The sequence below is a fragment of the Mesoplodon bidens genome (genome assembly GCF_964165515.1).
Source record: "Mesoplodon bidens genome assembly, chromosome: 1".
Classification (NCBI taxonomy): Eukaryota; Metazoa; Chordata; class Mammalia; order Artiodactyla; family Ziphiidae; genus Mesoplodon; species Mesoplodon bidens.
This window is the reverse complement of record NC_138176.1, coordinates 202,667,077-202,690,861: the sequence shown is the minus strand read 5'-3', so window position 1 is coordinate 202,690,861 and position 23,785 is coordinate 202,667,077. Positions and strand designations below refer to the sequence as shown.

The 23,785-nt window shown below is 38.7% G+C and overlaps 1 protein-coding gene and 1 pseudogene across 3 annotated transcripts in view; one reads left to right on the top strand and one right to left on the bottom strand.

The window, feature by feature from the left end:
* Positions 1 to 16,038, top strand: part of LOC308615083 (tripartite motif-containing protein 75-like) — a 42,285-nt pseudogene extending 26,247 nt beyond the window's left edge. Inside the window, exons 5-6 of the transcript XR_014017855.1 lie at positions 12,839 to 12,936; positions 13,682 to 16,038. The product of XR_014017855.1 is annotated as a tripartite motif-containing protein 75-like (transcript). The remainder of the gene's footprint in view (positions 1 to 12,838; positions 12,937 to 13,681) is intronic.
* Positions 5,853 to 23,551, bottom strand: APELA (apelin receptor early endogenous ligand). Of its 2 annotated transcripts, none has more exons than XM_081230191.1 (3): positions 23,112 to 23,546; positions 21,828 to 21,917; positions 5,853 to 7,424 (listed from the first exon to the last, which is right to left on the bottom strand). In XM_081230191.1, exons 1-2 carry the CDS (start codon positions 23,185 to 23,187, stop codon positions 21,829 to 21,831), a joined length of 165 nt encoding a protein of 54 aa, XP_081086317.1. In that variant the 5' UTR covers positions 23,188 to 23,546; the 3' UTR covers positions 5,853 to 7,424; position 21,828. The 2 variants fall into 2 exon arrangements, with proteins under 2 accessions (XP_081086317.1, XP_081086318.1); XM_081230192.1 differs by lacking the exon at positions 5,853 to 7,424 and adding an exon at positions 17,282 to 17,515 and having other exon boundaries at positions 23,112 to 23,551.
* Between the last annotated feature and the right edge of the window lie 234 nt (positions 23,552 to 23,785).

The window sequence follows — 23,785 nt, the reverse complement described above, 5'->3', positions numbered from 1 at the left end:
CAAAATAGGAAGCAGGCACAGAGTAAAGATGTTATTGGTTAAATTTGACTAGGCTCTGATGCTGCAACAAGTGAACACTGACATCTCAATGGCTTGGCCCACAAAATTTATGTTTTGCTCTTTTGATATCCAGTACTGGAGCTGTGACTGCACTGAGTGAGTCTGAGATCTGTATTCTTTGATCTCGTGACACCACCATCACAGAGCTGTTGCAGCAGAACTCAGGAGAGTAGCAGGTCTGGTTTCCAAAGAGTACAGTGACTTGCTCCCAGTATTCCAGCATGGAAAGTAACTGCACAATGGAGAAGCATGCAAATACTACCTTAGTCAGGAGGTCATCAGAAATACATTATGTTGATAGCAGGTACCCTTGATATGTGGTAAAAACAGCACTTCATCTCTGTGGTCTTCTCCTCAAAATTTATAGCCCTAATCTTACCATAAGGACATAGAACAAACTGAAATTGAGGGACATTCTACAAAAACCTGACCAGTATTCCTCTAAACTGTCAGGGAACATCTGAGGACCTGTCACAGACCAGAGGAGCCCAAGGTTATATGACGCCCAAATGAAATGTGATATCATAGATGGGATCCTGGAACAGAAAAAAAGAGGACATTAAGGAAAAACATGAAATCTGAATGAAATACGGAGTTCAGTTACTAATGTATCAATGGTTGTGAAAAATGTACTTCAGTAATGTAGGGAAACTGGGTATGGAGGACTCAGCCCTTTGTATCTACGGGATTTGCATCCACAGATTCAACCAACTGTGGATCAAAAATATTTTTTAAAAATCCCAGATAGTTCCAAAAAGCAAAGCTTGAATTTGCCATACCCAGTAACGATTTACATAGCATTTACACTGTATGAAGTATTGTAAGTAATCTAGGGGTGATTTAAAGTATACAGGAGGATGTGCATAGGTTATAGTATGCCATTTTATATAAAGGACTTGAGATCTGTGGATTTTTGTATCCTCGAGGGTACTGGAACCAGTCTCCCTGCAGACACCAAGGAACGTCTGTATATATGAGAGCTCTCTCTAGTATGCATACAACTTTGCTGTGAATCTAAAACTATGGTAAAACAAAAAAGTTATTTAAATACTATATGAAAGAGCGATGCCGTGATGGTCTGCGGCGCTTACGTGCCAGGCAGGAAACAACACACATCATGTCTACACTCATTTTATTGGCTAGTTCTAGTGACACAACACCACTTGTTTGCAATGTGGCTGGGATCCTTGGGAGCCACCTTGCATGCAGGCCACTATATCCTTGAAAGAAAAGGAGAAAGAAAGAAAAAAAGAAGGAAGAAGGCAGCCTGTGTGGGGGGTCCCAGGTGTGGAGGACCTGAGGCCTCTTGGACCTAAGTGGCGTCAACTTGCCATGCATGTGAGTGAACCCCGCTGGAAGTGAATCCTTCAGTCCCAGGCAGCCTTCAGGGGACAGCAGCTGCAGCCAACATCTGCACTGAAACCTCAGGAGAAACCCAGAGCCAGAAACAGCTAGCCAAGCCACTCCCAACTTCCTGACTCCTAATATGGTGACTGGCTTCCCCCCAGAGAGACTAGTCAACAGAAAGCAAGAGGGAAGCTGAAGACCTGTTCTGCCAGTTGTTCCCAGAGCACAGAGGGCCTCGTTTCTGCTTTCCGCCCTGAACTCCTTCCTTTCAGGGAGTGTTGAAAGTCAGCAGCTGCAGCAGCGCAGGATTTAATCCTTGTAGAGGTAGTTGGCAAGTGCCAATGGAAAATGCCAATTTGTAGTTGACAGCTGGCCCCTGGGGGCAGCACGAAGGTGCAGGAAGTAGACAAGGTGAAAAACGGCCTTCGTCAGGCCCAGGTGGGGGGGCAAGAAACGCTGCTGTAACACCTTTCAGTCAAAAAATGAGGATCTGGGTCTTTATCAAGTGCAAAGGAAATCCTGTGAAGCATTATAACATGATATAATAATATTTGAATTTTGAAAGGCTGACAATTCAGGAAACAGGTCTTTTGATGTCTTTAAGAGATCCAAGAAGCCGTGCATGGTGAGCAGTTAAATACAGGTGCGAGTTAGAGAATCCTCAACGGATTTTGTTAAAGTTGTGGTTTCTAAACCTTTTTTTTTTGTTTGTTTGTTTAACATCTTTATTGGAGTATGATTGCTTTACAATGGTGTGTTAGTTTCTGCTTTATAACAAAGTGAATCAGCTATACCTATACATATATCCCCATATCTCCACCCTCTTGCGCCTCCCTCCCTCCCACCCTCCGTATCCCACCCCTCTAGGTGGTCATAATGCACCGAGCTGATCTCCCTGTGCTATGCGGCTGCTTCCCACTAGCTATCTGTTTTACATTTGGTAGTGTATATATGTCCATGCCACTCTCTCACTTTGTCACAGCTTTGAGTCCCCTCTCCTCGTGCACCCTGAAATAATGGTCTCTTTCCTCTTTGGCAGCTCCAGACTTTTTCCCGGACTCCCTCCCCGCAACCTGTGGCGCACTAGCCCCCTTCAGGCTGTGTACACGCCGCGAACCCCAGTCCTTTCCCTGCGCTTTGACCGAAGCCCGAGCCTCAGCTCCCAGCCCCGCCCGCCCCGGCGGGCGAGCAGACAAGCCTCTCGGGCTGGTGAGTGCAGGTCGGCACCGATCCTCTGTGCGGGAATCTCAGCGCTTTGCCCTCCGCACCCCTGTGGCTGCGCTCTCCTCCGCGGCTCCGAAGCTCCCCCCTCCGCCACCCGCAGTCTCCGCCCGCGAAGGGGCTCCTAGTGTGTGGAAACCTTTCCTCCTTCACGGCTCCCTCCCACTGGTGCAGGTCCCGTCCCTATCCTTTTGTCTCTGTTCTTTTTTCTTTTGCCCTACCCAGGTACGTGGGGAGTTTCTTGCCTTTTGGGAGGTCTGAGGTCTTCTTCCAGCGTTCAGTAGGTGTTCTGTAGGAGTTGTTCCACATGTACATGTATTTCTGATGTATTTGTGGGGAGGAAGGTGATCTCCGCGTCGTACTCCTCCACAATCTTGAAGGTCTTCCCTAAACCTTTTGAATTGCTGGTGGCATCAGCTTCCCCTTTTTGTTTGCTCTTTTACTATGGGATGAGTATTTGGCTTTAATTTAAATACTCTAAGATACAAAATATGACTCATTCCCTGTCACAGTTCATGTCACACAAGATTCCTTAAGACAGAAACCCCGTCAGTATGATACTGAATCCTGAAAGGCTGGCCCTGCTTTGTAAGGTACAGTGTAATTCAACAGGATGGGGCCAGCCTACCTGCTAGATGCTAATTAACCTAGAGTTCGTTGTTATGCATTGAATCTCCTTTGGACCCATTGCATTTAAGAATTACCATCGTCCTCCCTACAAGACTACTTCAGAAGTTGCCTGGCTTTTACCCTTACACCTCCTGTGTAAAAACTGAAACTGTTCTAAATTTATCAGTGATCTAGTTTCTCAGCCAAGGAATATTTTTTATGTATGTTGCTCTCTGAGGCACTTTACAGTCTTGAGCTCTGGTTGCTCCAACTTGTTTAAGCAAGTTGCTCTTCCTCTCCTTCCCCTTCCTGCATATGCCTGCAAAGGCACGCAAACTTTTAATATGTAGTGTGAGACGTATATATGTATGTGTGTATGTATGGGCACACACAGGCATGTCTATGTGCGTTTATACATATGCACACGTACATTATCTATAAATTCATCTAAAAATGCCTATATCTGTTTCCTGCAGAAGTGAGATTTAGATGGAGCAGGTCTGTGTGTGCTATTTTGTTTTGTACACCCTTTTTTTTTTTTTTTTTTTGCGGTACGCGGGCCTCTCACTGGGGCATGGCTCACGGGCCCAGCCGCTCCGCGTCATGTGGGATCTTCCCGGACCGGGGCACGAACCCGTGTCCTCTGAGTTGGCAGGCGGACTCTCAACCACTGCACCACCAGGGAAGTCCCACTGTAAACCCTTTTTTAAAATAAAAAACAACATTAAAGTGTATTTACTTTCTTTGCCATTTGAAAACAACTTTTTAAAGAGAAAAAGCCAAGTTATTTTTGTTGCAGGAGAATGGGGTGAGAGAGGATGGTCATGTCCCAGATTGCAAGTTTAGAACTTTTTTTTCATTTTTCAAAGCTAATATTATTAAAAGATTTTTCCAAATGCTGAAAAATTAGAAATATTTTTGTTTTGGTTTACTTAGAGTATTTGAACTTTTCATGACACTTGTGGCTCAGTTTATACAAGTCATATTTAGTTAAGCATAACTATTTCAGTTATGAAATACAAAAGCTTCCTTCCTTTGGAAGGAAGAAAATAGTGTGCAAACTGACCTACTAACACATCATCACAGGAAACATTACATTAAAAATAGAAAAACAGAAATGGTTATATATCAAAGTATTCTTTGCTCTTAACACCAAGTTAAAGACTTTGAAGAATATTATATGGCCACTTCCATAGCAACTGCCACAAAACAGTTGATATAAGGTATTAAGAGAACTTGCAGAAATAGAGTAATGTGATAATCCTGAAAGTGTACAGTCAGGAGATGGTGTAGGTAGTTCTTGTGGATTCTTAGTGTACAGTCAGATGACAAATTTCCAGAGGAGGTTGATAGGACTTTTCTGCAGAGCAGCTGACAGCGGCCAGAGCCTCAAATTATCAAACACACTGTCTCTTACCAAGACTCATTGGAATCCAATTATATGATTTTATAGTAGGATGAGAGCTTAGATATAAAATGAAGCTGGGGCTAGAATCCGGTGTTTTTTCCTTGATCACTCTGGCTAGGTGGAAGCCAAGAATGGAAGTGGAAATATAGATCTGGAGTTTAGGGAGTGAAGTCATTTGTTGAAGTGAGAACAAAGGGAAGAAACAGAGGGTTGGAATTCAGGCTCGAATGTGTTAAAACAAGGCTATAGTTACTGATAGGACTAGAATGACCAATTTTTATCTTTTTCCTTAGGCTCTGACATGGCTCAGCTCATCCTGTACTTATCTAAAAGCTTGATATTTTGTTCATTGTCCTCTTTTTTTTCAAAAATGATGTTAAAAATGGTGTTAACTTGACTACTGAGGTTTTGGGCACACCCTTAAACTTTGTGCCCACTTATTCTAGTACTGGCACCAGGAGAGTGAAAATGATGAAGGGACCAAAGCCCTCACTGATTTCACGGAGTTTGGAAGTGACTGAGCCAAGAAAGAAGGGATCAACATTTACATCTCTTCTTTGGTCCACTACTCTGTATCTGCTCACTTCACTGACTCACCCATGACTCCAAATTGAGGTGGCACCATTACTTCTGATACCCTTAGCTATCTTTTTTTTTTTTTTTACCCTTAGCTATCTTCATTAAACTATATAAAATTTCTTTTCCTTTGTGTTCTGAAAATGTTAGAAATTGCAAAGAACTTTTAATAGAAAAATAATAAAACAAACACCAAATCACAGAGAAGGTAAAGTTTAAAGTACACATATTTGACACGCCTCTGGTCTCACCCTTCACCTTGCCAGTGAATAAAATATGGCTCCACTGCCATGGACTTATGCTGGTATGCCACTTTCAACATACATGTCACTGGTTATTGAGTTTTTTAATAAATTTTGAGAGAATCTTTGCCTTTCCTCTGATAACCTTGAATTAGGTAAAAGATCTGCATTGGCAGGGTATGATCAGTCTTAAATGCCCCAATGAAAAGGAACAATGGAAAAAGAGACAAGTACAGGAACAGTTCTACCATACTGTGCTCAATACTCTGAACTTACACAAGTAAGGACAACTAGACACTCAAATCACTGAGTGTTTTATTGAACAGTTACTGCAGTTTTATGGCAGAAATCTATAGCCATTTAATTATGGCTGGTTTTTAACTTTTTCTGTGAATGTGAGAGTCTGATCTTGCAAAAGTGTAGGATTGTATTCCATGAGATGTATCTGAGCTGTATGAATCTTCTTTTTTTGTACAAATTATATAAACAAGTACATATATGTTTTCAATAGATATAACTGTTAATAGCTTTGTTTCTACTTAAATGCACTTGTGCAAAGGAATTATAATTCATCTAGAAAACCACTTAGAGTTCCCCCAAAATATCCAATTTAAATAATGAAATAACACATTTCATAAAACATCTTTTGTTTGTGTGTAAATTTAATTACAGTATTTTATAAGCACCTTCCATCCCCCCAAAACACTGTTAACAAGCTATGAAAGGGAGACAAACTTTCATGTATCAGAATTTATATTTCAAATTCTTTATATATAAATCTCAATTTTTTATTTTGACAAAATAGGGATTAAAGGTTTATGGCTTCTCCCACTCTAGAATGTTTACAAAGTAAAATTTCTAGTCAAGATATGAATATGTAAATTTCATATCTAGCATTAACTTACAGTAAAAGAATTAAAACTTTATGGCAGTGAGCTAACAGTCTTTGAATAAATACAAATTAGGAGCATATTTACCAACTTGAGAACAACTAATTATCAATACAATTCAGACTTAGGATAGTGTCCTTCTTTGGTAATCATATCCTTAAATTCCCTCTGAGTTTTTATTTACATGTCTCACCACCACACCAAAATAAAGCCTAGCAGAATGATGAGCACTCATATATTGGAGACATCACTCTGCTTGAGAGTTTATTGGCATAAGCGTATTTTAAATTTCAATTTTAAGTTGGCCTTTGTAAGAAGCTGTCTATACAGATGAATAAAGGGCATAAAACAGAACTTCAAAAGAAATCAGACATTGGCTTCCTATGACGACATGTTGAAAAATAGGTTCAGAAGTAAACATTTCAGCTGTAATATAAACTGAACTACAATTAGTATTTCAGACTTTATTTTACAACTATAAATGGATATTATTCAAATTAAAAAATACATTCATAAACATTAAAGCCTATTATATAACATTGGTAGCAGTTAATAGTTTCTTTCTTAGTCTCTCTATATAAATAATCAATGAACCAATAATTTTCTCCCTATTCTGCAAAGCCAAATAGCCAATGCAACTGATTTCAGATTTAGGATTCTTTTTTTACAATCACTCAAACATATAAAAAGTACTTTTAATACCTTTGGAAAATTATAAGAATATGAAAGGACAATTTTAAACTCCTACACTTTTTACTGTTAGAGAGTTCTAAGACATTAAAGTGTTTTTCTTCTTAAACCAGGTAAGAATAATAACGTGCAGAAAAAGATAAGAGAATTTTGTTAAGCAAGTAAATAATTATACTTCAGACTGGAATTGCTTTTGAATTTATTTTCTCTCTAAAGAGAAACCAGAAAGAAGAGAATCGTGTGAAACTAATAAACCATCCCATTGCTTTCAAACAATTCCTTTTCATACAGAAACTTCTAAGCAATCACACTATTACGTGGGTGGGTATCTTTTCCTTCACTCCTCTTCTGGTAGACCTGGAGAAGTTAGATAGAGAAGATCTAGATTTGGAAGCAAAGGAGAAAGAAACACATAATAAGAAATGCTATCCAGCAGACCAATATACTCATGCTCTTCTGGATTTTTATCTTGTTCCTTTGTTTGGAACAGATTCCTCTGTTGCCTCATTTTGCCGAATTCTCTGTATTTATTTCTAGGTCTTATGTAGGTCAGTTAATTTCCCAATCTTGGGATAAGTGGCCTTATGTAGAAGACATCCTATGGGGCCAGCAGCACACTCCTCTCTGGACATCAGTTATACGCTCTAGGGGTGTCCCCTATATTGGTTGTGTGAGTCCTTCAGTTGTGGCAGGACTGAGTCCTTTGGGCATGTTGGTAGGTGGGGCTGACCCCCTGCTCACTTGGCTGTGAGGCTCTGCTTCATGTGGTGGCTGCCAGTCCACTGCTGGACAGGGCCAGGTCATGGTGATGCTGGCTGTGTGACCCATGCATCCCACGGCTTGTACTAGCCAGTTGGTTTGTAGGACTGGATACCAGCATGGCTGGCTGTGCATCGAGGGGATTCCTGGGGCTTGTCCTAGGCAGTTTGTTTTGACCACTTCCCAAAGACATGAAAACAGTCTCTTGCTTCATTTCTAGAAGCTTCTTTCTCCTTCACTTTCCTGATAGTCATGTTGGAGTGTCAACTATAATTTAGCAGTAAGAATATGCAGGTATGCCTCTTCTAGGAATCATCTCTCAACTCAGACTGTCTAAATTTTGAACATAAAAAAGAGATGAGTTTTTTTGCTTATGAGCTAGGCAAAAACTAAAAGTATTCAGTGTTGGCAAGAGTATGGGGAGTACACATTCTCATGACTTGTTATTGGAAATGCAAAGTGTTGAAACTTTTCTAGAGAGCAATTTGCCACTAAGTACCCATGTTTAAAATATGCATAATTTGTAGAGTACTTAAAGTGGTGGTATAAGGAACTCTGTGGTCCTTCTTCCCTGTGAATCAACTATAGCTGGTGAAATTTTTTTTTCCAAAGTATTTAAAGTTTATAGAAATTGTCTTAAGGGAGTATAGCAAACAGAGAAACATTTATTCAGGTGCTATAGGATGAATGTTTGCTTTCCCCCAAAACTCATATGTTGGAGCCTAACCCTAGTGGCTGGTATTTGGAGGTGTGGCTTTTGGGAGGTGTTTAGGTCATGAGGGTGGAGCCCTCATGATTGGGATTAGTGCCCTTATAATGTAGAAACCAGAGAACTCCCTACCACCGTGTGAAGACACAGTAAGAAGATGACCATCTATGAACCAAGAATAGGCTCACACTAGACACTGAGTTTGCTGGTGCCTTGTTCTTGGACTTCCCAGCCTCAAGAACTGTAAGAAATAAATCTCTGTTGTTTATAAACCACCCAGTCTATGGTACTTTGTTAAAACAGCTTGACAGACTAACATATCAGAAAAATCTACTAATGACAAGAACCAGAAATGATAAATAAGAAGGCTGATATAACAACTCTATAAATATATACTTCCTTTCCTTTCTTCCCTCAGCTTTAAAGGACCTAAAATTGTATAAAGTGAAAATTACAGCAAAGGTGGATGTGTTATATATATGTGTGTGTGTGTGTGTGTATGCAATATGTATAACTATAATAGAATTAAAAGGGAAGAGACAATAGCAGTACATATGTATTTCTGTATCTTACTGGACTTAAAATAGTGTAATCTGAATTAGATTCAGATAAGTTTAGATATGTATTTATTGTTTAAGTCCTAGAGCAACCACTAAGAAAATAACATAGTGAAAAAAAGTTAAAAGAATTAAAATATTACACTAGAAAATATTCACTTAATGCAAAAAAAAAAAAGTAAAGGAGGAATGGAGGAACAGAGGGAAAAAAATACGTGAGACATAGAAAACAGAAAGTAAAATATCAGGTATATGCCCAGCCATATCAATAATTACACTAAATGTGAATCTACTAAACAAACCATTCAAAAGGTAGATATTATCAGACAGTAAAAGAAAAATGATCCAACAATATGGTCTACAAGAGACACACTTTTTATTCAATGTCACAAAACAGATTGAAAGTAAAAGGATAGAAAAAGATAATATGCAGACAGCAACCATAAGAGAGCTGAAGTGGATATACTAATGTCAGATAAAATAAACTCTAAGACAACAATTATTATTACAGACAAAGACATTTTACAGTGATAAAAGGGTCAATTGAGAAAGATAAAATAACTAGGAAGATATATACACCTAAAAACAGAGTCCCAAAGTACATGAAGCAAAAACTGACACAATTGAAATGAGAAATAGATGATTTAACATCAGGATGAAATTAGGAATCAATAGCAAATAATTGGAAATTAACAACACACTTCTAAACAACCATTAGATCAGAGAAGAAATCACAAGGGAAATAAGAAAATACTTTGAGATGAATATGAAAATGTATGGGATGCAGCTAAAGTTGTGCTTAGCTGAAAATTTATAACTCTAAACATCCATATTAAAAAAGAAGATCAACAAAAATAAATAAATAAATAAAAGAGAAGAAATATGTCAATCAATAGGCTAACATTCCACCCTAAAACACTAGGAAAAAAAGAGCAAATGAAACCTAAAGCAAACAGAAGGAAGAAAATAGTAAGGAGTAGAACAGAAATGAATGAAATAGAGAATGGGGAAAGTATAGAGAAAATGAACAAAACCAAAATTTGGTCCTATGAAAAGGTCAACAACATTGACTAACCTTATCTAGACTGACCAAGAATAAAAAGGAAAAGACTCAAATTGCTAAACTTAGGAATGAAAGAGAAAACATCACCACAGACCTTATAGAAATAAAGAACAAATTATAAATATTCTGTATTGTATGCCAGAAAGTTAGATAACTTAGATGAAATGAATGAATTCCTGGAACGACCCAAACTACCAAAAGTGACTCAAGAAGAAATAGTGAAATCTGAATATACCTTTAACAAATAAAAACATTGAATTAGCAATTTAAAATCTTTGACAAAGAAAAGCCCTAGGCAAATGGCTTTACTGGTGAATCCTACCAAACATCTAAATAATTAGTATTAATCCTTCACAAACACTTCCAAAATATAGAAGAGGTAGAAACACTTCCCAACTCATTCTATGAGATCAATGTTACCCTGATACCAAAACCAGAAAAGGATATCACAAGAAAAGAAAACTACTACAGACCAATGTGAATGTATTGATACAAAAATACATTGAAATACTAGCACACTGAATCCAGCAATATATAAAAATCATACCTAGTGGGATTTAACCCAGGAATGCAAGATTGGTTTAACATCCAAAAATCATTTACTGTAATGCATGATTTCAATAGAATAAAGGATGAAAATGCACAATAGTAATAGATAAAGACAAAACAGTTGACACAACTCAACACTCTTGTTTCATGATAAAAATATTCGACAAACTAGGAACAGAAGGGATCTTCTTCAACCTGATAAAGGGCATCTACAGAGTTCCACAGCTAACATCATACTTAATGGTGAAAGACTGAATGCTTTCCATCTAAGATCAGGAATAAGACAAGGATGTCTGTTCTCACCACTTCTATTCAACATTGCACCAGACTAGTTAGGGCAATTAGACAAGGAAAAGAAAAGGCATCCAGATTAGAAATGAAGAAGTAAAACTACATCTATTTGCAGATGACATGAGCTCATACATAGCAAATCCTAAGGAACCTACTAAAATCTATGAGAATTAATAATTTCATTAAGGTTATAGGATATAAGGTCAATAAGCAAAAATCAATTACAGTTCTATATATTAGCAATGAATAATTCAAAAATATAAATTAAGAAAATTCTATTTACAATAGCACCAAAAGAATAAAATATCAGGAGTAAGCTAAACAAAAGAGGTATAAAAATTGTATTCTAAAAAATTATAAAATGTTGAGATAAACTAAGTTAGATCTGATTACACTTGACCCTTGAACAACGTGGCGATTAGGGGCACTGACGCTTCACACAGTTGAAAATCAGCGTATAACCTTACAGTTGGCCCTCTGTATCTGTGGTTCTACATCCACAGATTCAATCAACCATGGATTGTGTAGGACTGTGGCACTTACTTAGTGAAAAAAATCCACATAAGTGGACCTACACAGTGCAAACCCATGTTGCTCAAGGGTCCATGTTCATGTATTGAAAAACATAATTGTGAAGATAGCAATACTTCCCACATTGATCTACAGATTAAAGATAATGCTATCCAAATCACAGCTGGCTCTTTGCAGAAACTGACAAGCTGATATTAAAATTCATATGGAAATTCAAGGAACCAGAATAACCAAAACAATCTTGAACTATAAAATTGGAGAACTCACACATCCTGATTTAAAAACTTGCTAAAATAATGCAATAATCAATAGAACTATTATAGGATTAGTTCAAGGATTGATATTACATCAATGAAATAGAACTGAGAGTCCAGAAATAAACCCTTACATTAGTGGTCAATAGATTTTTCACAGTAGTGCCAAGGTAATTCAATGGGGGAAAGAATAGTAATTTCAACAAATTGTGCTAGAACAATTGGATATCCATATGCAAAAGAAGTTGGACTCCTTCCTCACACCATACGCAAAATTTAACTCAAAACAGATCATAGACATAAATGTAAGATACAAAACTATAAAACTTTTAGAAGAAAATATAAATGTAAATATATGTGACCTTGGATTAGTCAATGCTGTTTTAACATATAAAGCACAAGCAACCAAAGAAAAAATAGCAAACTGGACTTTAACAAAACTAAAAACTTTTGTTCTCAAAGGACAACACTAAGAAAGTGAAAGGACAATCAATAGAATGGAAGAAACTAATTTGCAAATCATATATCTGATGAGGGCCATGTATTCAAAATATATAAAGAAGTTTTACAACTTGACAATAAAAAGACAAGTAAGTCAATTGAAAAACATGGGCAAAGGATTTGGATAGCTGTTTCTCCATAGAAGATAGACAAATGGCCCGTGGATACCTGAAAAGATGCTCTACATTGTTAGTCATTAGGGAAATGTACATCAAAATCACGAGATACCACTTCACATGCACTAGCATGGCTATAACAGGTACTGGTGAGAATGTAGAGAAATTGGAACACATATATTGTTGTTAGGAATGTAAATTGCTGTAACCACTGTAGAAAATAGTTTGGCAGTTCCTCAATAAGTTAAACACAGAGTAACCATATAATGCAGCAATTTCACTCTTGGGTATACACCCAAGAGAACAGAAAACATATGTTCAAACAAAAACTTGTACAAGAACGTTCAGAACAGAATGATTCTTAATAGCCAAATAGTCATGGTGGCTTACTCCCTTGCCATAGCAAGCTCTGAATAAATAGGCGTTGCTTGTTCTCATTGAGATGATCTTCCTTTTTTCCTGCAGAGTATTACCACTCCACGTGAAGAGGTAATTGAGGCCAAAGGAATGGCTGAAACGGAGCAGGAGAGAGTAGAGAAACTCCGCCATGCAAGTCTTTCCAGGTAAGATAACACCTGCCTAGGAGCCAGAGAGTCAGCTGAGAATTTAGCAGAAAAGTATAAGTATGGTATCCTGGAATTTAAGGGAAGGGATTTTTGCAGAATTGATAAATTCTGCTGAGAAATCAGAGGGAAAACTAAGCAAATGAAGATGATTGACGTTATTTTAAAGAAGGTGTAAGATTAGAGTAGGTTAAAATGTGAATGGAAAATAATGAATTGGAGATGAGGAGTACAGAAGACTCATTTGAGAGCCTTGACTAAGGAGTGTGTGCGTGTGTTGTTTTACTATGTAGTCTTACCAGCGTTTAAACCTCAGTGCTGACCTGACGATCCAGAGGGCAAAGAGAATGAAGACAGTGTGCAAATGGCAGTTTGAGATTCCTGAGAAAGTGGGAAGGGAAGGGATCCACACACAAATTGAGCAAGGTCATACCTTCCATGAAACCCAGAGGAAGAAGAGGGTCAGGTTGGGCAGAGTAGGAGGTGGATTAGATGGGCGTCTTGTTTTATACTTGGAGGCTGAGGGATATACCATGTGATGACTTCTCTTTTCTCTGTGATATGAGGCAAGGCCACCTGCCTTAAGATTAGGGCCTAAAATTTGAGGTGAATAGAAAAAGTTAGAAACAGTTATTGTGGAGCGCAAGGCAGCAAGCTGACCACAGAAATGCAGGTTTGCTGTACAGTTTGGGGTTCGATGAAGAATTTGAAGCATTTCCATTTGTATTTCTTATGTATTCTCCAGCAGCAATAACATGCCTGTTTGAAGACTTCAGGATTCTTCCAGAACAATGAGATGAAGACAGAGCAGCAGGAAAACATGTAATACTGGCAGCAATTATGGAACTAATGAATTATACAATCTTAGCAGGAGAAAGGGACCAGTCAAGGGTCAATGCTCTGGAAGGCCTGATGGGGTTAGAATAGTGGCAGTGGCTGACCCAAGCTCTAGGCATGACCCCAGGTGTGCAGGAGGCCTTGGGAAAGCCTGTCTATTCTGCCTATTTTTCTTCTCTAATAGAATTTTAACAAAGCAAAGCAGAAGACATGTGGTTTGCATTGTTATTTTATTTATAAATATTCTGAGTGGTAACAGGTAAACTATCAAGGATTTTAATTATAAATTAGCAACATTCTGAGGAATTTTAGATACACTGACAAGATTTTGAATGTTTCTGGTGAAAATTGCTGATAATTTTGTTAAGATCAGGAAAGTTTAGAATTCATCTAACATTTTGATATTATTGGTAGTGTGGAGAGAATTGTGGCATTCAATATCACACATCACTATTAAAAAAAAAATACATCCAAAAGTGGAATGTATTGAAGAAGTCAATGATAAGTGATTTTGTTTTTCTCAAGTCACTTAAAAAATATTCTCTTGTTATTGTCTAAGATTAATATATTTTTCAAATACATTACTGCTATGCAATAATAAAGTTTACCTGATATCACTAGGTCACTAATTGAATACATAATTGAGAACAAACAAAAAATTTATGCTACAAAGAAATTTTAGATTCCTAAACAAGTTAGACAACAGCTACCTTAACTAAATATCTGCAGAAAGAATTATTACACACTTTGTAATGAGAAATCAGTTTCCAAAGTGAAGAATACTCTGAAATTTGGCTTTAGTCCATCATATACATATTTTGCATAGGGGAATGTACATGTATTATAATAATATATATGTAAAACATAGCTGTATATTTAAATATTCAGTATGTTATATTGCATATATTATCATAAAGGCATCAGGGTCTTTATAAAAAAGTTTTATTTCGGGCTTCCCTGGTGGCACAGTGGTTCAGAGTCCGCCTGCCGATGCAGGGGACACGGGTTCATGCCCCGGTCCGGGAAGATCCCACATGCCGCGGAGCGGCTGGGCCCGTGAGCCATGGCCGCTGAGCCTGCGCGTCCAGAGCCTGTGCTCCACAGCGGGAGAGGCCACAACAGTGAGAGGCCCGTGTATCACAAAAAAAATAAAAATAAAAAAATAAAAAAGCTTTATTCCATCGGTAAATTAGCAACATTAGGGATTTTCTCCGACATGGTCTTCGGACACTAGACTATGATTAATTGAGAAAAGAGTAATTTTCTATATTTTATTTAGTCTTGAGCAAGACGTCCTACAGATACTGTAGTCCATGCAAGAATCCCCTACACTTAAAGCTGCTCTGTGCTATTCACACACTATGAAGGTTTATAGTCTAAACTTTAGGGGCCAAGTCTTATCTTCAAGGAGCTCACATTCCAGTACTGGTAAAATTTGATGAAATAAAGTAGAATATGATAAATGACTTTAAAAATGTACTGATAAAAATGCAGTGATTGTTGGGAGTGGAAAATTATTTTAAGCTATTTGGACAAGGGTGGGCCTCATATAGGAAATGAAGTTGGAAGAGAACCCTGGGGGAGAGGCAGGGTTTGAACTTGGTGAGATGAGCCAGCAAGAGTTCCGTCTGGCAGTTAATATCAGGAAATAAAGCTGAAAATGCGTGTTGGGGCCTGATGGTAGTACCTCTTAAATGCTAAGACAATAAATATTGATAAAAGTTTCATTTCATTTCTTTGAGCAAAATTTGTGGAGTGTCTGCTGTATTCCGGGCACTTTTTTCAGCTGAAGATAGGAAGATAAAGCTATGCAACCCAATGATGAGAGTCTAGCTAAGCTACCCCATGGTGTTGCTGCCAGGCATGCATTTTGTGGGGGGCTTTAAACTGACACCAGCACCTCCCACAAACGAAGCACATGCCCTGGAGAGCAGTGCAAGGTCACAAGCAAATGGAAGTTCCTGATGTGGCTCCCCAGCAGCCCTTGTGGTCAACAGTCTCCCTGTCTCCCAGGGCCTGGTTACCTTATGTGCCCCTTAGATAAGACCCCCTGGGGCTTACCAAAACCATGCTCTTTTGGTCTGAATTGACTTATCAGGCCCTTGCCCAGGAATCCAGAGGACTCCACCACAGACCCTACTAAAGGCACGTGTGTCCCCCAGGTCCCCTCTCTCTGTCTGCACTCTGCCTTCGCCTCCCCATGTGGCCCCTTGAGGCATGCTGGGCGCTTCCTCCAGGACTGTAATAAGCTTCTCTATTTCAGCATATCTGTGGTCAGCTGTTGCAATAAGGCTCACTATTCTGTACTCTGTGCTCCACTTAACAAATGTTAATTTAACAAAGTCAGAACACCCACACTCTGCCTTCAGAGAATTTCTAGCGTGTGGAGGGAGGTAGGGAGGAGACCAGTCAGTTAACACATTATTACAGGGCAGTGAGTCGGGTATTTTGACCGAAGTATATGCAAACGGGGCTGAAAGCAAAAAGTGGGCATCTAATAAAATCTGTAGGGGTATCAAAACCAGGGAAGGTGTCTTGAAGGACGCCTTGATAGTGAGGAAAAGAGTAAGTAGGCAGAAGTGTAGCTTGAGGAAGGGCAAGAGGTGAAGAATGGACTGACTTTAAAGCCATGTTAATAATTCTAGCTACTATGTGTTTAGCACTTACTATGTGCTAGGTACAGTTACGATAAGGTACATACCATTACCAGCTCCATTGTACAGGTCTGGAAGTGAAAGGAGGCTTAGAAGAGATAAGTGACTTACCAGAGATCACCAGTGGGTGAGCTGTGTGGCCAGAGCTAGAACCTAGGCAGTCCTGTCTTAACTCTTACCCACTCTGAGAAAGGGCAGGGGAGAAGAGGTGATGCCGCAGAGGTACCCTTTGTAATGTGTCGTTTGTTAAATTGTGGGAGTTCTCACTGTCCTGAGGGCTACAGAGACAGTTAAGGATTTTAATCAAGGTGTGACACGATTGCATTTACAGTTTAAAAAGATCAGATGATAAAACAAAAAATGGATTTTCCAGAAGAGACCTGGAGGCTGGAGTGATCAGTTAAGGTGTGGCAGTCATGTTGGAGAGACATAACAGGCACTGAAATAGTAGTAAAGAGATGAAAAGGAGGAAGCAGGTTGTCAGGTAGAAATGACAGGCTGAGGAACCAAACAGAACTGGACACTAGGGCACTCTGCTCAGAAGTTTAGGTTGGGACAGTACCACGTTACGTTTCGTAGCACAATGCCTAATACACAGTAGCTTTGAGAACACAGGGGAAATATTTGAGTGGAAGGAATTAAAGAATTTACTTTTAGCTATTCATTCAGTCGCTCATCAAATATTTCTGAAGAGCTGATGACCAAAGCAAAGTTCCTGTTCTCATGAAACTTACATTCTAATGAAGAGAGGAAGATGCTAAACAAACAACAGAGTAAATATATGTTATGTCACATGGCATTAAGTATTATGGAGAAAAACAATCCAGGAAAAGGAAAACTGGAAATATCTTGGGCAGGTTGAAGAATTGTCTTAAGACTTTATTTTGGTACTGCTTTTTTACATAAAGGATCATCAGGGAAGTCCTTCCTGATCACATGCATGGTATTGGAACAGAGAGCTGAGTTACAGGAATAGCTGTGCAGAAGCCATGGTGGAGATCTGCATGTGCACTGTGGCCATGGGCTTCGAGTATCTGCAGGGCAGCTGAGGTGATTCCAGGTAGGCAGTTGGACACCCTGTACAGGTCCTGAAAGGAATAGTGATTTATTCCAGAGATGGTCAGAAGGGAGCAGGGTATCTTTGAAACCAAGGAAAATTCATTCTACAACTTGACCCACGGAGACAGCTGATGTGTTCACTGAATTTGAGAAGAGGGAAGTCACTAGGGACCTTTCCCAGAATGCAGTGGGAACTGTGCATTGAAAATACATGGGAGGAGGGCTTCCCTGGTGGCGCAGTGGTTCAGAGTCCGCCTGCCAATGCAGGGGACACGGGTTTGTGCCCCGGTCTGGGAAGATCCCACATGCCGCGGAGCGGCTGGGCCCATGAGCCATGGCCGCTGAGCCTGCGCGTCCGGAGCCTGTGCTCCGCAACGGGAGAGGCCACAACATTGAGAGGCCCGCGTACCGCAAAAAAAAAAAAAAAAAAAAAAAAAAAAGAAGAAGAAGGCGAAAATACATGGGAGGAAAGGAAGTAGCCACTTTTCAAGAAATTTGGCTGTGCAGAGAAGAACCTGAGCTGGTCACTAGAGAGCACTATGGGGCCAAGGGTGCACTTTCTTTCTTTTTCTTTTTTTAAAGATGAAATAGATCGGTTTTGACATATTGAACATGCTAGGGAAGAAAGGCAGTAATTGTTGGATCAAGGTTCCTGAGGTGTGGAGAGATGAACCATAACCAAGAAAGGAATCTCCTAATGAAAGACTAGGAGGGGAAAAGAGAAGACGCTGCAGATGTAGATGTTTGTAGTTTGAGGGCAGGGTCTGGTTTTGAAGCTTGATTACCTCCATTTTCGGTGGGAAGAGGAATCATCTCTTGCTGTGAGTTGGATAAGGAGGTTAAAAAGTTTAAGGAAACTGGAGGTCGTTAAAGGCTTGAAATATAACTGAATGGCAATCAGAGGTGCTTCAAAGTAAGAAGAGTTATTTGCAGAGAGTGCCACTAAAGTTGGAGGTGAAGTGCTCCACTAAAGTGGAGATTCTGTGCTGAAGGCAGAGTTGGCTTTCGGATAAGACAAAGAGGCAGAATAGACTGAGAAGGGCCAGGACAATAGGACAGTTGCATAGAGTTTGGAGGCAGAGAAGAGATTTGGTCGTGGCTGGGGGGGGCGGGGATCATGACTTTAAGGGCGTAGGAATAAGGCAGACAGTATGGAGGCTGGTTGTCTGGGTGTGGAGAAAGCACACAAAGACCCAACGCAGGAGTGGAATGAAATAATACAACTGAATCTATACACAAAACAGACTCACAGGCATAGAAGACAAACTTATGGTTACCAAAGGGACAAGTGAGGAGTATGGGGATTAACAGATACAACTACGATATACATAACATAGATAAGCAACAAGGACCTACTGTATAGCACAAGGAGCTACATTCAATAGCTTGTACTAACCTACAGTGGAAAAAAATCTGAAAAAATATATAACTGAATCACTTGGCTATACACCTAAAACTAACACAATATTGTAAATCAACTATACTTCTACAAAACAATTTTTTTTAAAAAGGCAGAAAATAGAAAACTAGAAGCATTTACATTTGAATGGTAATCAAGGGTCTCAATTTTAAAAGGTAACTTTACCAAAAATATTTTCATAGCCATTACCTCTGGGAAAGGAAAATGGGTAACAGAGGAAGGTGGAAGACTTTTACTTCTGACTTTACATTCTTCCAGACTGTTAGAAAAAAATGTTATACCATGAACATGTATTATAACTATTATTAAAAAGCTAGAAAGAGTATGTGTTAACAGAGTGTGTCGTTACCTAGAGCACATATTTATCGATACAATCAGGGCTGTAGTGAGATGATACTGTTGGAAGGGGACATCATTACAGTCCCTACCTCAAAGCCCCTACCTCATTTCCACATCAACCTATAAGCTCAGATTTCCTGACACCCTTCTTTTGCTTTCCTTCACTCTAATTCACTTGGGGCTGAAGGTAATGCCAAAATATTTGTGGGAAAAAATTATCAGAAAATAAATTTTATATGGCAAGATTTTCTATTTAATTACCTCAACAGTTAGGAAATCTCACTGAGGATCTTTAGGAAGGACTCTGTGAGAAGGAAAAATTGACGGAGTAAAAATGTAATCGGGCTTTTCCATCAAGTGAGCTGAAAGTCTAAACCACTCTAAAAGGTTAATCTGTAAAACTTCAAAGTCAAAGGTTTACCTTACCTATCCCTTTACAGTCTTCCTTGACCCTAACTGAATGAAGTCAAGACATGTGATTTTATCTAACGCATGTAGAAAACAGAGGGGGACAAATGAAGAGAGATTCAGCCTCAGAGTTCCACTACTTGTGTCTATAGTGCCTTTATCTAGTAGTCAGAGTATCTTTGTTGCAAGACATATAAAAAAGATGCAAGTATTTAGGGCAGTGAGAATCATGCTATCAAACTTGAAGATAGCACTTAGAGCACTGGTTGAGCAAGATCTTGGGAAATTATCTTTTTTTTTTAATTTTTAAGAAAATTTTATTGAAGTATAGTTGATTTATAATGTTTTAATTTCTGCTGTACAGCAAAGTGATTCAGTTATACATATATATATTTTTTTCATTTTCTTTTCTATATGGTTTATCACTGGATATTAAATATAGTTCCCTGTGGGGAAATTAACGTTTTTCTTTCAATGGCTCTTATACTAATGCTGGATTCCAAAATGTGACTTTTACACATTCTTCAAAGAACTGTAGCTGGAACGTAGGACTAGTCTAAACACTGAGAAAATGGATGCTGTAACCTGAGCAGTTCTTTAAAAGGATTACCCAACTTTTGTAAAGGATTGCTATTATTAAATAGTTTATATGCTTCGACTTACGTTTCCCTTTGGTTTACAAATTTGGTTTATAGGTCAAAATTTTCCTTAACTTTGACAATTCAAATTTCACTACTCTATCTTGTTTACTTACAGCCCTAGTTTTTATGGCAGGTGTTTTGTGGAGAAAGCCAATATAACCTGTGGCTGACTAAGGGCTTTTGTTTGCATTTGTGAGGCATCCTTTCCTGCATATGCAGGAATTCCCTTGCTACTGTGAAATGCCTCTTTGTTATCTGTGGAGGAGTGCTGGAAAAATCTTGAACTTCTCCACTCCTCCTAAGCACAGATTTTACCGTTATTTATATGAGACTGAAATTCATTATCGACATACACCAAAGGATTTTTTAACATATAAAACACTTTTAAAGCATGTTTTAGTCCCTATTAATTGGCTTCTCAAGAACTTCCTCTTGTATCTTTCTGGATTTCTCCACCAAATTTCTTTTTCATATTTTGATAGCAAAGAGTAATTTGTTACAGATGCAGGCGTAGAGAACTTGGGTTTTTGTCTCAGTCCTCTTGGTAAATGCTTATTACTGAACTGCTTTTCCTTTCTTTAATATCCTACTACAGGGTCTTCACTGGTTTGAAAAGCGTGTATTAAACACCAGGCACAGCAATCATTCTTTTCCCTGAATGCATAGTGCCATAAATGCTCCAGTCCACAGGCTAAATGAATAGGCTAATTTAGCAACTGCCTGTGTTATGTTAACCAGCTGAGGGATATTTCTATGACTTTTTTTTTAAAGGAAGCTATATTTCATGTGAATTAAAGAGCTTAAAATAATTACAGTGGAACGTCAAGTTTCTTATTTTTTAGTGTGAAGTAACAAACTTGGGCGGTGTTTGATGTTAACTGATTCAAGCAGTATTACTGGTGATGGTGGTAGTGTAAAATCAGGAACAAAATTCTATTCAGAATTTATCCTTAAAGATGCAACCATCATGACCAATTCTATTAGTGAAGCTGGAAAGCTGCCATGTCATTAATATTAAGTTGATTTTATATATGAAAAGAAATATTTTCAGGAAACATAAATTACTAAGTATTGAGGCTAATACATCATCCATTTGGTGGTGTTGGGCAAACGTGTGCAAATGCTTTCAAGCATAGAGTGGTGTGAATGGGAAACGTGCTTGTTCTGGACAGCATAGGGAGCTAGTCAGAGATTTTCAAAACACGTGTTTAAAGATACCTTTATAATTAATTACATCCTCCTCGTGCCTGATTTTTTTAATTATGAAAATTTTCAAACACACACAATGGTATGAATCCCCATATAACTATCACTCAGGTTCAACAATTATCAAGATTTTCCTACATTTTCCTCCTCCATCCCATTAAATGATTAAAGCCATTCCCAAACATCATTTCATTTCACTGTTAGTTATGCAAACCATTAGTATGCATTCCTTAAACTGACATCACTCTAAAGCCATTTAAGCATTCTCAGGTATATCTAATCTGGAACATTGCCTAAATGTAATAAAACCCTTTCCATCAGAAATACCTCAGGGGAAGGGCACTCGTGAATGGAGAGGCATACATCTCCTCTGAAGGCAGTTGTACCTGTGCAACTTTCTTCTCATTGCCAAATTAGCTGGAAAAAAAAAAAAAAGAGGAAAATATCAGGGGCATTTACAGAAAATTAGTTGTTATTTAATCTGAAGACTGTGAGGGAATACTTTCGAACCAAATTATACTGTGATTATTTCCTATCTGTTCAGATGTGATTGTGATATAAAAAATTAATGGGATGCAAATTCAGGACGGGTATTCCTAAGAGTTCATTGTTGATGGTGGGATTTAATAGTAAAATTCTTCTCCTGCATGACTTCTTTCTAAACGTTTCTAGACTTCTTCGTTTACATAGTGAGTTAATCACAAATATTTTACAAGACTATTGTCCAAGTTGCTCTGTATTTTGAGAGGAGAAACAATTTGAATAGCAATTGCTGTAAACAGTAAGAAGGGATCAGCTGCTTTCTGAATTGCTAATTTGAAACTTTTTTCTTATTTATGTAAAGAGGGCAGACCAGGAAACGTCATTTGAAATAGTCTCAGTGATCAAACTTTTAACTAAAAGGCAGAGACTGAATGTTTAACCAGTTATGCACCATTTTCTGTTGTCAATGGAGAAGTATATTATCAAGTGAATAATCTAACATATTTAGATATAAATGGTGTCACCTTTCTATTTAAATTTGGGTTGGCTTTTTCCTTAGAAAACTTTCTAATTTTTTTTCCTTTTTTACTTGGCAGCGCTTTGAAATCTTAGCTATTTGGTTCTGAAGTAAAAGCACTTTAAAATAACTTTGTTTACTAAATCCCTGTTAGTTAAGAACAACATGACTGATATAATCCTTGAAAAATGTGTCAAGTAAATTAATATTATTTATCTTGACCATACATATTTTTGACGTTTTTTGCCCCTGTAAGCACAATAATACTAAAATGGCACTTTTTTAAAGTGACACATCTAACTATATATCTAGAAATAACAGCTCTCTTTTTACTTATAAGGACACCATATCTATGATAGCTTTGGGATCAATTTTCTTCGAATTTAGAAAAATCGTGGTCAAATATTTATCATCATTCTAAAATCCAGCTATTTTTTAAATATCCAAATAACAGACCTAACGGGATAGACAACACACTTCTGAAATCCTACACACTCACCCCCAAGCACACCTACGCGGATTTTCGACAGAGACCCAGTCATGCTCAGAGGCCCATTCACACAAACAGGCACGAAAACAAGTCACTCGGTACAAATCCATCCAAGTCCTACCTGGTCTCTGTCCGGGGATAAGTAGAAGACTCATCATAAAAACAAGAAACAGAACAAAGAATTGTTGCAATCTCATTTTTTCTGCCACACTACGCTGGAGCAAAAGCTCGCAAGGTAAACCCAGCAGCCTTTGAACAGTCTCTGCGGTATCTGTGTGGCGCTCCTCACATTCTGAGGACAAACCTCAGAGCACAGCCAGCTGCGTTTTCCAGAAAGGTTAATGATCCCTGCAGATAAGGTTACTGGTGCTGTTTTGCGGTCGGAGCCCCTCGGCCCCAGACCCCTCCTCCCGCCCCGGCCACGCCCCCTTTATTTCCATAAGTAAATATTGGTGAAATAAACCAGTCAAGCGTCCTGTGACTTGGGTGGAAATGTCCGCCGCCGACTCCTAGGAGAGGCGGACTGCGCCCGAGCAGGGTGTGGAGAGTGTGTAGAACCACACACTGGCCTGGCTCCCTCCCTCACCATTTACATCTGTTTACACTTTGCATTGTGCACATCGGTGTCACATGCAGAAACCCAGAGGAATGACAGGAAGTCTCTTGTCCCTTTCAGAAGGAAATCTGAAGCTCTAACTTAGACTGCCAAAGGCTTTGTGGCAGAACATGTGCTGAAATGCTTTCTGTTTTCCAAACCTACTGCAAAGTGGTGCCCCAAATCTCTAAATTGCGTAA

Coding starts and splice junctions, on each gene's coding strand:
- APELA (XM_081230192.1), bottom strand. CDS start 23,187: ATGAGATTGCAACAATTCTTTGTTCTGTTTCTTGTTTTTATGATGAGT. Junction 21,918..23,111: donor TATCCCCGGACAGAGACCAG/GTAGGACTTGGA, acceptor TTTTTTTTCCAG/CTAATTTGGCAATGAGAAGA.